This window comes from Furipterus horrens, unplaced genomic scaffold, assembly GCF_987537825.1.
Source record: "Furipterus horrens unplaced genomic scaffold, mFurHor1.1.pri manual_scaffold_9, whole genome shotgun sequence".
Classification (NCBI taxonomy): Eukaryota; Metazoa; Chordata; class Mammalia; order Chiroptera; family Furipteridae; genus Furipterus; species Furipterus horrens.
In genome coordinates this window covers 99,792,794-99,809,220 of record NW_028327179.1, presented here as the reverse complement: position 1 = coordinate 99,809,220, position 16,427 = coordinate 99,792,794, and the positions used below count along the sequence as shown (strand labels likewise).

At 56.7% G+C, this 16,427-nt stretch overlaps 1 protein-coding gene across 5 annotated transcripts; it reads right to left on the bottom strand.

Annotated features, from left to right (window-relative positions):
* Window positions 1-5,661: 5,661 nt before the first annotated feature.
* On the bottom strand, window positions 5,662-12,880 carry REPIN1 (replication initiator 1). 5 transcript variants are annotated; one of them, XM_090287650.1, is made up of 3 exons: window positions 12,237-12,880; window positions 9,692-9,889; window positions 5,662-8,424 (listed from the first exon to the last, which is right to left on the bottom strand). In XM_090287650.1, the coding sequence occupies exons 2-3, from the start codon at window positions 9,846-9,848 to the stop codon at window positions 6,707-6,709; spliced, it is 1,875 nt and encodes a 624-aa protein (XP_090143776.1). In that variant the 5' UTR covers window positions 9,849-9,889; window positions 12,237-12,880; the 3' UTR covers window positions 5,662-6,706. The 5 variants fall into 5 exon arrangements, with proteins under 5 accessions (XP_090143776.1, XP_090143777.1, XP_090143778.1 ...); XM_090287651.1 differs by lacking the exon at window positions 12,237-12,880 and adding an exon at window positions 10,563-11,408; XM_090287652.1 differs by lacking the exon at window positions 9,692-9,889.
* Between the last annotated feature and the right edge of the window lie 3,547 nt (window positions 12,881-16,427).

Here is a 16,427-nt window from a genome sequence, read left to right as displayed (position 1 = left end):
AACGCGCTGGCCGCTGGGCGCCTGACCCGGGTCTTGAGCTTCCAGGTTAGGAGTGGCGAGGGCGAGCCTCGGCTGTGACCCGTGGCCCGACGGGCACCCGCTCCGTGCCTCCGCCAGGCTCTGCCGCCCGCCCAGTGCGTCCCACGCTTGCGACACGCCCGCGCCCCTCCCGGTGCCAGGGTCCGGGGGAAGAAGCAGGGACCGCGCGCCGACGCTCTCTCGAGCGTGCACGCGATGCGATGGTGGGATCAGCACGGGGGCACACCGGGTCTGGGGCTGAGACGTGCGTGTCTTGTGCGACAGGAGAGAAATCGCCCTCCGCGCGCGACAGGTGACCCAGGGGTGGCTGTGAGTTTCAGACATCGTTCACCCCAGCCCGCGCCTTCTCGTGGGGGAACAGCTAACTGGAGGGTTCGGTCCTCAGCCGAGTGTCCCTGCTGGGTCAGAGGCAGGGGCCGGGTGGTCAGGGAGGAGGGCCTTCTCTTCCAAGAAAACTTCCGCAAGAATTTCCCCTTCTGAAGGACGCCGATGGGAGGAAAGTGCTCCTTGGTGTCAGTGCAATTCCTGACGCGGCCGCCGCCGAGGGAGCCCTCGCTACTCCGCTCCCGCTGGCAGGATGCTCTCCGCGGCCGCTTAGACACCGCCTTGGCGACGGGCGGTTGGTACCGACTGAGGCCGAGCTCTCGGAGAGACTTCCTGCAAACCTTGCTGTTCAGCCGGAACCCTGTTCTACTCAATGTCAGCGGCTGCGTGGGAAGCGACGGGCCCAGCTGCTGTTTAGCCTCCTCACGCAACAGAAACTGGAGACCAAGGTTGCAGCAACCTGACCACACGCTTTGTGTGCACGTTTTACGAGAGATCCTTGCTGTCTCGGGACTTCACTTGTAGGGGCATCAACTGTTCTCCGTAAGAAGTTGCAGTCATCCAGGGCCTCGCTGCCTGAGGCCTGCAGAAACGTGTCAGTATTTGCTGCTAGCATTGAGTAATTGCTTTTTTTGAGACTTCTCTTTTTCAGGGCTTCCGGCACCTGCAGCCTGACATCTCGCGGCAGTTATACTTCAATTCAGCACAGCCCCAGTTCCCGGAGCTGTTAGCAGCCCACAGATGTATAACCTGATTGCAGTAGACCCTGCTTCCTGCTCCCCCGCCTGAAATTCTGCTATATAAACTTGCCCTAAGCTCCATTCGGGGTCGCTGCCATTTTAGAGACATAGCCTCAGAAAAGAGTCACCACCACAACAACCTCCTCTACCTTCAGACCCAGAAGATCATCTCCAGCCTCCCCCTTATGTCGGGGCACGTCAAGAGAGTCATCCTCCACCCCCCGAGGGGGGCCTAGACAGCACCAGTGACCTACTTGGGGACCCTAGTCCCCTTGTCTCCTGCCTCTTCTCCCGGCAGCTGCCTCCCCCATCCGCCAGTGAGGTCCAGGCAGCTGTCCCGGTCCCTCCCTTGAGAGAGGCGGTGGGTCCCGGCCCCAGCCATCAAAGTGTTCTCGTCTATGTTCCCTTCTGGACTAGAGACCTGTATAACTGGCGGGCTCTCAGTCCCCCATTCTCAGAACAGCCCTTACAGGCTTTTTTGAGTCCATTTGCCAGTCCCATCAACCGACATGGGAAGACTGTCAGCAACTCCTCATGACCCTGTTCTCTGTTGAAGAAAGAGAACTCATCCTTAAGGCAGCCAGGGAGGATGTTAGGGCCCAGGCTGTAGGAACGGAGCAAGAGAAGGAAGCAGCAGTTCAGGAAGCTCTGCCAGACCTGCCCCCTGACTGGGATCCCAACAGCCCGGCTGGGATGGAAGCCCTCTGAGCCCATCATCAGGCTCTCCTGCAGGGCATGATCAAGGCTACCAAAAAGCCTACAAACTTAAGTAAGGTCTCAGAGATCATCCAAGGCCTCACGGAAAGCCCCATGGCATTCCTTAAGCGCCTCCGAGAGGCTTATCGGATATACACACCCTTCGATCCTGAGGCCCCAGAGAATGCTCGCACCATCATCGTAATGTTCGTCTCTCAGGCCACCGCTGACATTCAAAAGAAGTTGCAGAAGCTGGAGGGATTTGCTGGCATGAACATGAGCCAGCTCCTTGAAGTGGCAACAAAGGTATATCTCAACCAAGACGAACTGACAAGAAGAAGGAAATTGAAAAGGCAAAGAGACAGGCTCGGGCACTTGCTGCCGCTGTCCGAGAAATCTCGGATTCACAGCTCTCAGATACCCATAAGGAAAACAAAGGCAAGGAAAAGGGAAACATGAAAAGTTTGGCTTCTGATCAGTGTGCCTACTGCAAGAAAAAGGGACATTGGAAAAATGAGTGTCCAAAGCGAAAGAAGTCCTCCCTGAAGGTCATGGCCACAGCAGAGGTAAACTCAAACTGAGGCAGCTGGGGCTCCCTCACTCTGCCCATGGTCACTCTAAATGTTGGGGGCCATCCTATGACTTTCTTAGTTAATAAGGGGGTGAAAGTTTCAGTGGTCACCTCTCCAGTCTGGCAAACGCACCAGGATTCAGGGGGCCACCAGGAGCATGGCTGAGTACTTACTGTGCCTCTCACAAGGTGCAGTTAAGAGAGGCCACCACCACACACCTGTTCCTGCTCGTCCCTGAATGCTCCTTCCCTTTGCTCGGATGGGACCTCCTCCGGAAGCTCAGAGCTCATATCTCCTTCTTTCCAGAAGGTGCTGAATTACAGGTACACCCTCAAATGGTTTTAGCAGCCACTCAGCAGGTCCTAAACCAGAGCCAGCCCGAAATTGCCGCAGACTGCTGGTTTTGTTCCCGGGCAAGGCCTCCCTTCTGCACTGCTGTTGGTGTGAAACTCAGCCTGACCGGCACCAACCGATGCGAAAGAACTGACACCACTCCTCTTGTCCTAATAGAGGAAGTTCTTGGAAACGGGACTTGTATCAACACCCCAAGTACCCACACCTCAGGAACTTCCCAGGTTGTCCTCGCTGCATCCGTCTGTGCCCAAACCATCCAGTACTCAGGCAGCTACCTCCCGGCCCCAAGTGGTTCCAGGTTCATTTGCCCTACTGGCATCACATCATGTCATGACCCTGCACCCGCTCCCCTGCCTGAAATTCTGCTATATAAACCCTGCCCTAAGCCCCATTCGGGGTTGGTGCCATTTTAGAGACATAGTCTCGGCCCAGCCGCCAGCAATAAACCTTTTGCTTTCCCTATCCATCGTCTCCGAGGGGTTTATTCTCGCTGAAACTGCCATAACAGACTTACTCATCTCTAAGAGTTGCATACACACCTTCCTGGATTTCTGCGGGACCCTCATTGGGTCTCTCACCTGTAGAAGCGTTTGTGAAGGCACCCGACGCAGAAGCCAGGCCTCACTAAGCTGCCACACATGCCTTATTTTCTGGAGCACCCAGCAGAGTCTTGTGGATTTGTGTTCTGGTCCCAATTCTGCCACTGGCATCAAGTGGGAAAGCCACTGACACTCTCTGGGCCTGTTTCGTCCTCTACAGGGTGAAAGGCTTCCTCCAGATTGACATTTCATGACCAAGGTTATCTCAAGGGTAGAAAGAATGAAGCACAGCTGAGATCCTATTTCCATAAAGTAAAAAGAGGGGAGGCTGTGTATGCATATCTGCGAGTGCACAGAAGAAATTTCTGTAAGGACCCCACCCTCCAATTCCCTACATGGAGTAAAGAGAAGCATAGGAAGGGTGGAGGGGGGAAAATGAAGGACTTCAATATTAAAATATACATCTAAGCCCTGACCAGTATGGCTCAGTTGGGCATCATTCCCCAAGGTGACGGGTCACTGGTTGGGGCACATGACTGGGTGTGGGTTCGGTCCCCAGCTGGGGAGTGTATGAGAGGCAACCAATCAATGTTTCTCACATCAATGGTTCTCTCCCTCTTCTTCTCCCTCCCTTCCCCTCTCTCTAAAAACAAACAGACAAAAATCTTATGTATATCTGCTTTTTTTTCCCTCACCCAAGGATTTTTTTTTTAATTGATTTTCTGAGAGAGAGGAAGTGAAAGAGAGAGAAATATCAATAAGAGAGAAACATTGATCAGTTGCCTCCCGCACACACTCCACTTGGGAATCAAACCCATAACTTAGCTTCGTGCCCTGACCAGAAATAGAACCTGCAACCCTTTGATGTACAGGACGACACCTGGCCGGGGAAGCCTGCACTGTTTAATTTTGACAAGATAATCTAATACTTCTGTAATTGTAGAAGAAGAAAGAAAACCAAACCCAGGGCTCTTCAGAACAGCTCCTATCAGCCAGGCGCTGACCCATCTAACCCAGGCAGTTCCCCTTCGAGACCGCTGGGAGCATGTGCCTGCTGAGCAAGGGCTCGGGACCTACTAGGCCCCCTGCAGGACTTTGGGACCACGAGCAATTCTGCTCTTCCGTGGCTTTCTCTGACCCTTGGCCCAGTCCTCACCGTCTCTACCCACAAGCAGTGGGCAGTGTAGCAGCCGAGGACACTCCACACACCAGGCATTTCCTTTAAAGGTGGTTTTTTCAAAAACTCAGGGCCCCTGGTTAGATCCCTCTCCCTCATCCTTTTCTCCACACCCCTCCCCCAGTAGCACCCCTAGCTGCCTGGGGACCTATCTCTTGCTCTCTGACCATCAACCCAACATCTGCCTACTTTCCTGACTCCCCCTCCCCCATACTTCCCTTGACGCCCTGGCTCCCTTAGACATCTTTTAAGTGACGCCTCCAAGCCCTGAAAGCTAAGTTGCCATCAACCACACAGGCTCTTAAATGGCCCACAGCCCCAGAAGCCAACATGAGCCTTTGAAGCTACCTGCTTCCTTCCTACACACTTGGGGCCCCGTGCACCCCGATCCCGTCTCTCCCTATTCATTATTAGTGTATACATACGTGTCTGCCCCAGACTTAGGCCTCCTACGGGCAGAGACGGGCTTATCTTTGTCATCCCCCCGTTTCCGTTCTGTCCCAGCACCAGGCAGCCGGCTGGCATTGAATACTTATCTTCACCCAAGGCAGCAGGGCACTCCACGGCGGTGGTCAGAAGCACAGGCCCCAGGAGTCAGACAGACCTCTGCCCATGACCAGATCCATGACCTTGAGCAAAGGCGTTCCTCTGTAACAGAAGAGTACCTACCACACAAGGATTATGTAAGATCATTGAGGAAAAGTTCTTTGCAAAGTGTCGCTCACATAAAAAATTTGTGACTGTTATTATTGTGCCCCAGACTATGCCAGGTGTCGGTGACCTATTCAGAAATTATTCACACAGGCAGGAAAAGTCTATTGATACCTGTCAAAAACAGGCACTCCTACTGTATGAAACAGCAGTGCCAGGAAGCGTCCGCAGGGAGAGACGTGGGGAGCTGTAGCAGACCAGCCAGGCAGGCACTGCCAGACAAGATCAGATCAGAACTTTTCCCCCTGATAACCGGCACCCAGCAAGTCTGACGTGACCACACAGAAGACTGAACCCCTAGAGAACGGGCCCCACTTGTAGGCTGTGCCTGTCCTTCCTTAGGGAAGAACTGGCAGCAGGGACAGAAGGGCTCAAGGTGGGGCAGATGGCCTGTGACCAAGTCCCCCCGCCCCAGCCTGCACAGCACCCCGTCCCCTGGAGCAGAGCATGCTTCTCCCCCCTCCAACAGCACAGCTCCCTGGGAGAAAGGAACGCATCTCAGTCACCAGTGCTAAAACCAAGTCTTTATTCTCTAATTTGAAAAGGAGGGTAAGTGTTGGTTCTGTTTAGTTCCAGTAAACAGAACGAGGCCCAACAGCTAGAAATTTTAGGAAAACAGATTTCATTCATTATAAGGAAGAACTTCTAACAATTAGAATTGTCCTACAATAGAACCGGGGCCTCAGGAAGTGGGGACTCCCTGTCACCTAAGTGTTCAGGCAGAGGCTGGGCATCCAGACACTAGAAATGTTGAAAAGGAAACTCACCCCTATCTCCCCGTCAGCCGACCCTCCAGTATTCAGTGAGTGGGGCAGTCCCTTCCACCACGTGGGGTTCTGGGAGGAGTGAAGAAGGGCTGGGATGTTCAGACAAAAGCCTAGACAGGGCTGCTGGCAGCCAGGCGACACTCTAAGCACAGGGAGGGGGGTGGATAAAGCAAGTCTGACAGGTGGGGAAACCCCACCCCCACCCCGGGCTGATCTTCAGGGAGGAAGGGGAAGCCACCCAGCAGACGGGTCTCTCCAAGTCTGGGTGCCAGTGCAGGGGCAGGTGGGAGGGACGGGGTGGGCCAGCTCAGAGCAGCTGGGCTTCACCTCCCAGGGCTGCCAGGCGAGGCCAGCAGGTCCTCCCAGGTGTACCCCCCCAGCCCGCTTTGCCTCCCACATGCTCTTTACTAAGGACGGTACCACACCTACTTCCCAGAACGAGCTGAAGGAGCTGGCGCATGACGGTCAGGGACATTTAAGGCGTGAACACCAGAGGAGGGCCGTCCTGTCCACTGGAGGCCCCTCCAGCAGAGGACAGACACTAAGGGGAGGGTGCAGGTGCTATTGCTACTTTCCAGGGCACAGGACAGTGAGGACGGACCCTTGGCAAACCCCAGCTGGAGGCTGGGCCCCTGCACTCCGCAGCGGGTCCCTGGCCTGGCAGGGAGGCCGACCTCCCTTTCTACGGGGACCACTCACTCCCCAGCTCTCCAGCCCTCGCGGGGCCAGCAGCAGCACAGGCCCCCGGGCCACACAGCACGGCTCCCGCGGAACGCCGGCCCTGCCCTCAGACATCATGCCTCTTCTGATGGGCCAGGAGCTTCTCCTCGTCATCGAAGGTCTGGCCGCAGATGGCGCAGCAGAAGGCGCCGTCCCGGATGTGGCTCTTGCGGTGGGTGATGAGGTTGGACTTCTGGCTGAAGCTGCGCTCACAGTCGGGGCAGGCGTAGGGGCGCTCGCCGGTGTGGATGCGCCGGTGGGACACCAGGTTGGACTTCTGGCTGAAGGCTTTGCCGCAGTCCGGGCAGACGTAGGGCTTCTCGCCGGTGTGGATGCGCCGGTGCGCGGCCAGGTAGGGCTTGTGGCGGAAAGCCTTGCCACAGTCCGGGCAGACGAAGGGCCGCTCAGGCGCGTGGTCACGCCGGTGGGCTGCCAGGTGGCTGCCCTGGGAGAAGCGGCGCCCACACTCCTCGCAGGCGAAGGGCCGCTCCCCTGAGTGGACCCGCGAGTGGGCCACCAGGTGGGTCTTCTTGGCGAAGTTCTTCCCGCACTCAGTGCAGGTGAAGGGCCGCTCCCCCGTGTGCTGCCGCTGGTGGGCCCGCAGGAAGCGCTCCAGCCGGAAGCTCCTGCCACAGTCATCGCAGCTGTAGAGAGGTGGGGGGGCTCCCCCCTGGTCCCGGGGGGCCTCCAGCAGAAGCTCAGAGGAGGGCTGCTGGGCAGGTCTCAGTGGGGCCTCTGGGGTGGGCCCTGCCAAGGGCTCCAGGGGCCCGGCTGAAAGCTGGGGGCTCCCCGAGCCGGGGGCGCCCTGGGCAGACCCTTCAGATCGCTTGTGGATCTTGCTGTGAGACAGGAGGTTGGGTTTGTGGCGGAAGCGGCGCCCGCACTCGGTGCACGGGTAGGGCTTCTCGCCCGTGTGGATGCGCCGGTGCGAGGTCAGGTAGGGCTTGTTGGTGAAGCGCTTCCCGCACTCGGGGCACTGGTGGGGCCGCTCGCCCGTGTGCACGCGGCGGTGGGCGATCAGGTTGGGTTTGTGCCGGAAGCGCTTGCCACAGCAGGCACACTGGAAGGGCCGGTCAACGGCGTCTCCACCGGGCCGGGGGGCCGTCACTGCCGGGCGGCCCCTGGGCCGAGGCCCGAGCGCCTTGGCCGCTGCCTCCTCCAGGGCCTCGGCTACGTGGACCCGCTTGTGAGCCACCAGCTGGTCCCACTGGGCAAAGCTCCGGCCGCAGTTGCCGCATATGAAGGGCCGGGCCTCAGGGGCCGGGGGGTGGCACCTCCGCACATGCACGCGAAGCTGCTTTCGTCGCCAGAAGCGTCTCTCACACTCGGGACAGGCGATGGGCCGCTTGGCAGCCGAGTGGGCCCGCAGGTGCAGAACCAGGGCCACCCAGCCGCGGAAGCTCTGCCCGCAGAGGTGGCAGGCAAAGCCCACGTCTGGGGTGGCAGCGGCATGGACCTGGCAGTGCAGTGCCAAGAAGGGGGCGTGCCGGAAGCGACAGCCGCACTCTGAGCAGGCCAGGGGCAGCCGGGCCTGGCAGTGTCGGGCGTGAAGCCACAGGGCCAGCCAGCCAGGGAAGTGCCTTTGACAGTGGGCACAGCGATGGACCCGACCTGGAGCTTGGCTGCCCATCTGGGCCACCGAGGGGCCTTGTAACCTCAGCCCGCGGGGCTCCTTCTCCAGGGCCTGGGGCGACTCTTGGGAGGGCCCAGAAGGGAGCTGGGGCTGGGCCGGGCCCATGGCCAGGGGCCCCCGGCAGCGACGTTCCAGCATTGGTCCTTCCTCGGCTGTGGGTGGAAAAGCACAGTCACGCGAGAGGTCCACTCACCCTGCACCCTGTTCCTCCCACTAGCCCCAGCCCCAGGGAGCTCGCCCCTCGGGACTCCTGGAGCCCTTGAATCTAGGCTATTCCTCTGTATTTGTTCAGTGTATCTGCCGTGAGTCTTTATTGCCCCTGACACTTGGAATTCCCCTCACAGCCGCCATGGGTCTGGCTTGGAGTAAACACTCCAGTGTTGGCTGCACAAACATTCCTGCCTCGCCAGAAAACATAGCTTCTCCCTGCGGTGCTTCATGCTTTTCCCAAGGGCGGCCCTGCCGCCCTCTCCTGTCCCTACCAGTTCTGATTGCCACCTCTGGGTCTCACGGCCACTCGGTGAGGCTGGGTGAGCAAACATTGAGCTCCCTGTCTGACAGATGAAGCGCCTGAGGCACGAAAGGTGACAGGACTCGCCCGAGGGGACAGAAGGAGGACCAGGGGACAGGCCAGCGTGCTTGCCTCCTAAACACCGCGGTGTGTGAGGCCCCCACATAAATGTCTACAGCCTCTCATTCCCACTGTCTTCTGTCTGGCAGTAATCACAGCCGGGGAGGTTCTCCGGACCTCCCTACGTCTTCCAGTCTCTCGGGGCAGAAGCCAGGCGAGCCCGTGAGAACGGCCCCACTGGGAACAGGAGGGGAGCTGGACGCTACGCCCAGCACCAGGCCAGGCCACCGCCTGTCCAGACGGTGCCCACAGGCTGCCCGCCGGCCCCCCTCCACCCACACACGCACGATTAGGACATCGCAGGAAAGAAAGCTCTCCTGAATCTGAGGAACACTTACAGCCTGCTGCCGCAGCAGGCCCAGGGCCCTGGTGCCACCTCCCTCGAGGGGAAAGGGACTACTGGAGCAGGAGCAGGGGAGGAAAGAAGAGATTACGTGTCTGTCCCCTGCCGTGTCCTGGCCCGACCCCGCCAGGGGCAGCCCCAAATTCTGCAACTCCAAAGTGCCAGGGAGCCCAGGTTTCTGCAGGAGAGCCTCCTATGCTCACTAAAGTGTGGGGAGGCGGTTAGACTCTTAAGGGACCCTCACTCCCTGCTCAAAAGCTCCAGACACCTTCTCCCAAGCTCCCTAGTCTGCCCTCCTCTGAGCAGCACAGACATGACTCATTCCCAACAGCCAGACTGAGCTCGGAAGGCTCCAGGGCCTGAGACTGGGATCCTTCCCCCACAGACGCCTTCCTTCCCCAGGACGGGGTGGACTGGGGACCCGACAAAGACGGCCACACTCTACCCTGGAGACTGTGGAGCTGGAGGCGAGGCTTTTTCCAGCTCCTGCCGGGGAAGCTCCTGGGGATACTTCTGCGGCTGTAGCGCCTGCTTCGGCCCAAAGTCTGGTAGCCCCCAGAGGTCAGAGAAAACTGCAGGAGTAAAGACACCCCTACCCCCATGGCAGAGCTCAGGCCTCCGACGGCAGAGAGGCCAGCCTTACCTGCGGGGCGGGGAGAGAAAACAGGCGTGAGGCTCTGCGCTCCTCCACGGCAGGCATCTTTGTGTCCTGGCCGGCCGCAGCGCCCTCCCCCATCCGAGCCCCACGCCCGGCCAGCAGAGTGACCTTAATGGATATTGCATTAATAAGTAAATGTGTCCCTTGCGCCAAGAAAGCACACATCTGCGCTTGGGGGTCACTTCCTCCACGGGTAAGGTCACTGCACAAATTCTCCATGCTGACGGCCAAAGGCCGGACTACGGCAGCAACTCCGGAGTCCCTGCTGGCTCCCCTCCCCCACCTTCCTCCCAACAGGAATTCCAGGGCCGTTTCCCGGGGGCTGGACGAGCGAGCCAGTGCGACCAGGACTCGCTCAGAAGCCCCGTGCGCGTCCTGGGTGGCGAAGGGCCGCGGGGACCCGCACACCTCCCTTTTGTAGTCGCGCCTGTCCCCCCATGCCCGTTTGCTGACGCACTGCTCCGCGCTCCCGGAGGGGGCCGTTCGGGTCCCCGCGCAGAGCGCACCGCGCGGAGCCTGCGCGCAGGTGCGCGGGCTCGCCCCCCACTCCGGTCGGCGTGTGTCCCCCACACACGGAGCACACGGTCACGCGCCCGGCAGGTAGGGCCGGCCCTGCCACGGGCCCGCGTGGCACGCCCGCGCCCCGCCCGCGACGAACCTCTCCCGCGGGCTGCACGGAGGCGCGTTGCGGGTCCATGAGGCCGGGAAGCCGGTGCCGGCGGCCGCGCTCCGCACCCCGCCGCGGCGACAGCAGCAGGTCCGGGTTCACCACTGCCAGGCCCGTGCCCAGCCCCCCCGCCGGTTCCCAGCGCCACGTGACTACAGGAGCTGCCGAGGGTCAGTCGCGGGCTCCGGCCGGCAGCCGCGGCCAGAGGGCGGGGCGGGTCGGACAGGCGAGCCGCAGAGCTGGGTCCCTCGCCACCCCCTAAACCCCCTCGCGGGCCGGGAGGGGGAAAACCGTCGAGTGCCCGAGTCCGTTGCCATGGCGACCACAGCCCGGCTCTTCCGGGACAGGCCCGGCTCAAGTTTCCCGACCCTTTGTCCCTGCGGAGGACGCGCGTCCCTGGGCGACCGCGTGGTCAGACTTGTCACTCGGCCAGACCCGGCCTCGTGGGCTCCCTAAAGGCTCCAAGCTCGCCCGAGCCTCCCGAGAGGGCGCTCCAGCCCCCGGGCCACCCCCGGCCGCGCCCTCCACTCTCTGGCCACCTTGACCTTGGCCGCGCTGCAGACTCTCAGTGCCGCGGGGTCTAAGCCACGCTGACATCCATTGGCCGTGGGCAGCGCGCCGGCCCCGAGAGTCTGGCTTCTGGTTTATTCAAAAGTGGAGGCAGAAAAAGCCCCATCGCGTGAACTTTGAGAAAGGACTGCCCTCGATTCCGGGAATTAGCGAAAAGTGGAGTCGCGGCGGCGCCCGTGGCCACGGGGCGTGGGGCTGTTTTTTCTCGGGGGCATTTCGCTGAAAAAACGCTCGGCAGCCGGTTGGCGAGAGTGGAGGCAGGTGCGAGCCTGCACCCGTGACTCACCCGTTGGCAGGTGGCCTTGGTTTTCCAAACCAAATACTTCCTGGGTTTTCCAGGCTAGTAGTTTCATGTACTTCTGTGCTTTCCAGCAAAGGCCATATTTAATTGTATAAATACTTTAAAAACATTTTTTAAATCCATTCCATAAATAAGAAATAGGATATAAAACTCTCTTACTTCCTAGGGTGAATTACCTTTAACATTTTGGTACGTGTCCCCCGATGTTTTTTCTATGCTCATCTGTGCATAGTGGACATAACTGGGATAATACCTTTGCAAGGATGTGTTCCGCCCTTTCACTTAACACTACTGGGAACTTTCCCCCATCTTTTAGATAGTCTTTTATAACATGGTTCTTAATGGCAGCAAAAATGCACAAGAAAATTATTCAAAGTTTTCTCTTTTTCTATATCATTATAGCTTCATCTTTCATGACTCCAGAAACCCTCTATGAAGATGCCCAAGGATTGCTTAGAAGCAGCCCTTTATCTGCAAAAGGGAAAACTCCATCCACCTCCTGCAGATACTGTCCCAGGCCCCGCTCATATGTCCAGCAAATATTTAATCAGTGTCCACCATCTGTCGCCACTGTGCCAGATGCAGGCCTGACCGCGACCCAGGCAGAAATGGTCCATGCTGTTCTTCCACCATGCCTAATCACCCCGGGTTAGCGACAGCAGCGTCCCTTCAGTTAGCACTTAATAGGAAATAAAACCCAATGCTTGTTGACAATTTCTGAGTGGATGGCTGCTGAAAAGCGGGAGGAACCTAGGGAGCAGAGAGAAAGAGGGAACCTTTCTAATGGAACTTACTTGACTGTGAACTCCTGCAGCAGACAGCATCCTGAAGACGGGTCTGGAAACTCACTGAGCTTCTCGCCCGTGTTTGTGGGCAGTGTGGGAAGGAGGCGGAAAGCGCACACCACGCTCACCGTGATGGAGGCCACATCTGCTGGGAGGGACTCAGGTGGGCACGGTCACTTCTATCCCACCAGCCCTCTCAGCATCAGGACCTGGCGAGGCAGCAGCCAGGGTCCACCCTGAGTGCCCAAGGGTAGCAGCTCAGGTGAGAGCAGCCTTGCTAGGTCATGTGGAAACTCTTCAGGAAAAGATCAGCTGCTCCTACTGCTGCAGTTCTAAAAATATCCTTAAAGGCACAACACATGCTTAGTGCCTGACAAGGACAGACGCTGTAACAGCAGCCCCAGACTGGGATCAAATGTCACCCCTAACTCTGCAGCACCAGACACTTTGCTGCTGCATATCTAGTTCCGGGAGTCCATTTTTCTAAAAAGAAAAAGAGTTTAATTGGTCGAAAGGAAACCAGGTAGAGATCTCAGATTCCCTGGGTGGCAGGCCCGGGGGCCGCCAGGCCCTACCCAGCTCTTCTCAGCTCTCCCGAGGGCCACCGCGCCCCTGGCCCCTGCACAGCCACGGTGGAGCCCAGTCTCTGGAACCTGACTGACCCTTTTAAACATGGGTCAGGCTGCTTACATCACGTTTTGAAACCATCGCCAACCACTGCCACAGCCTCTCGGGCTCTGCCTGGATTGACCACGCCTGCCTCTCTAGCTCCGTGTCATCCGGGGCCCTGCTGGACTCTGCCCCAGCCACAGTGGTTCATGCCCATCCTAGGGCCTTCGGAGTTGCTGCTCTGTCTGCCTAGGATGCTCTTCCTTCAGAACTTCCTCGGGTTGATTTTTCTCCCTTTCTTCAGCTTGGAGCCCTATTTGCCTCTCCTCAAAACACACTTCCCGGTGGACCTCTCCGCACCTCCCACCTGGACACTCATCTACTCGTCCCTGTGGCTGCTGTGACAGATGTCCGCAGACCTGGTCACTTAAGACAACACACACATATTCCCTGGCGGTTCGGAGGTCAGGCATCCAGACTGGGGTTCAGGGTGTCGGCAGGGCCCGTTCGCTCTAACGGAGGCTGTTTGCATGCCTTTTCCAGCTCCTGGAACTGCACTCCTGGTGACTTGGCGCCCTTCCCCCCTTCAAAGCCAGCAGTGTGCCATTCTCGCGTCCCCACCATGGTCACACTGCCTCTGTCTCTGCTATGGTTGAACACCTGCTGCCTCCCTCTTATCAGGCCGCAAGTGATTACATGCAGGGGCCCAGGGGGAATCCAGGACAGAGGAAAGGGCGAATACAGAATGAAACTAGGAAAGACAAGTTTTCACTCTCTGTGCTGCAAAAGGGGAGATACTTTTCCCACAAACACCACCCTTTCCTTAGAAAACCTGTCACTGTGAATTTTTCTCCATCTCTTTGAGACATATGTATAAGGAAACCTCTAGCCAGCTTTACAACCCAGAACTGTCTCTCTCAAGGGCCTGAGAGCCACCTCTTTGAATGTAAATGTCAAGGGAGATAGGGCCCTGCCTCCCTGTGCCCCTGAGAGGGTGGAGCCTCACCTGGGTGGACACCTGGCTCCCAGCTGCAGGGCTACCTCCTGCCATAAAGATACGGGAGGAGTGTTCTTCCTCTGGGGACAGGCAGTTAGCAAACACAGGTGGTTACCACCCCCATTGCCAGGCGAGTTTAGGACAAACTCCGTGTGACACACGGTCAGGTCCTCCGGCCTGAGGACTGGTGACAGTTCGTCTGGAGCGCACGTGTGTAACGGCTGCACCTGCTGGGCTCTGGGACAGGTGGGCTTTCTCGCTGTCTTAGCAGCCTGCCCGCCGTGTGCACCTCTCTGGGGTGATGCTTGTTCTCCTTCCCGCCTGCCTTTGTGGGGAGCTTTCCCGGGTTGGCGGGAGATTCCGTTGTTTAATTCTGTTTCCCCAGCGTAATCTCTCCACCCCAAAGTTCTAAGCTTGATCCCATCTGCCGTTCCTTTTGCCATATAAGGCAACGTTCACAGGTTCTTCGTAGCACTTACCAGCTACTTAAAATTACTTAGGTACTTACTCATTTAGATGGCTTTGTCCGGTTACTGACCACAGACGTAAATCACATGAAGGCAGGGATTTATCCCGCCTTTTGAACCACCACATAGCCAGCCTCTAGAACATGCCGGGCCCATGGTGTGTACTCAGTATGTGTTTGTGGACCTAACGAATGAGGAAATGTAAGAGCTCGACCCCTTGGCTAAGCGAACTCGATTAGACCACACTGAGCCGCGTGAGCAGCAGCCTGAGCCCACGGGAACCTCAAACTCTCTCCCTTGGCTACTGATTCTTGAGCAGGTGTTGGGAGCCCAGCAGAACTTTTAGTGAAAGAAAACACCACCTTTTCTTACAGAAAAATTCAAATCAGTATATGAATGAGATAAAGAACAAGGAACTCAAAAGAAAACTCGTGTCTGCAACGTTTGCCTTTGAAGGACCCATTGTTGGAGGCAGTGCCTTAAACATATTCTCTTACCTCGAACATTATTCCCGAATAACTGAGATGCAGGACCCTTCACGGGACCTGGGGCCCCTGCCAGGGAGGGGTGCGCTCCACGCCCTGGCAGCCACATTTACCGCCCTGTGGTGTTGGACCTCAGGACCAGATGTCGACAGAAAACGCTCAAATAAATCACCTTGGTGTCTCAGCCAGGACAGAAAGTACTTGACTTTACCTAGAAATCTACGTTTCTACCCTTTCAAGGTCAAACCCCATCTGTTGTTACAATGCAGTGTCTTTTTCTACCCCAGCTTGGGAGCAGATGAGATCTTCTTCAACTTCATTCAAAAGACGAACTTAGAAGCCAGTGTGTGTCCATTCCTGGTTTAAAATCTATGAAAAGCTGCACTTGCTTTGGAAACACAAGGACATTCTAAACAGGATCTCCACAGCCTTTGCAGTTTAATGGGAGCAGGTGTATTTTCAAGTGTTTTGTCTACAGTGAGTGGCGTGTGTTGTTTGCGAAAGCCATCTGTACAGGTTCACCACCAAGAAAATGCTGCCTCTACCCCCGGCTAATTCCTTTCCAGACTCCTCCCCCAATAAAACCTCTTGGTGACTGGGAGGAATCAGAATGTAAACCTGGCTTCGGGTCGGTGTCTCCTAACAGGTTCTAAGACCAAACCTGGGCCACAGTTAAATCTGGCGCCTGCAGGGTCAGCCGGTGAAGTCTGTGTTCTCGGAACTGGGTTGCCTTCACTGTCTGAAAACATGAATTTCCTCTTACCAGGATTTAAGGTTCATTTTGTGGCTGTTATTAGAAATCACAACAAGATAGCATGTTGACTACATACTAACAGTCTATTCAATTACTATTTCAATAAAGGCTATATTAATACTAAATAAAATTAATTTTTTTAAAAAACTTGAAAAGTATTTCATTTCATAGCATGTAAATTGCCCTCAGTGACCCTGGCCAGTGTGGCTCAGTTGGCTGGAGCGTCATCCTGTAAACCAAAAGGTCACAGGTTCGATTCCTGGTCAGGGCACATGCCTAGGCTGCAGGTTCAATCCCTGGTCAGGGTGTGTATGAGAGACAACCGGCTGATGTGTCTCTCTTGCATGGATGTTTCTCTCCCTCCCTTCCCCACCTCTCTAAAATCAATAAGCATATCTTCCAGGGGGTGAGAAGTAAAAAAAAAAAAAAGATAAACTGTCTTCTTCCCCTGCAACAAATTGGCATGATTCATGGGTCAGATGGAGTTAAAGGAAGTTCTCAGGGTTAAACCGGGAATCAAAAAGCGATAGCAGGCAACCACAGGTATGTAAGAAAAACAATTCCACAGTCTTGTAATCGGGAACTCCCTGGTTTCAAGGGCCTTACGGCTGCTCACCATCTCCACCTCGTGGCAGGTTCTGAGTGAGGTTTGGTGAGGTCTACAGAGACCTTCCGCTTGGGCATTTGCCTCCTGGTCACTTGGATTCGGGAAAAGATTTTTCACTGACAAAAGTAAGTTTTTAGGTGTACTTAATAAATGTGCAAGTTTCTTTGATTGATTTGCTGCATTTCCTTGAAAAAGTAACTACAGGTTTTAAAACATTCATGGTGTCTTCTCGTCAAGGTGCTTACTGACTGAAGTCCAAGTTTCAGTTCCTGCCACAGTAA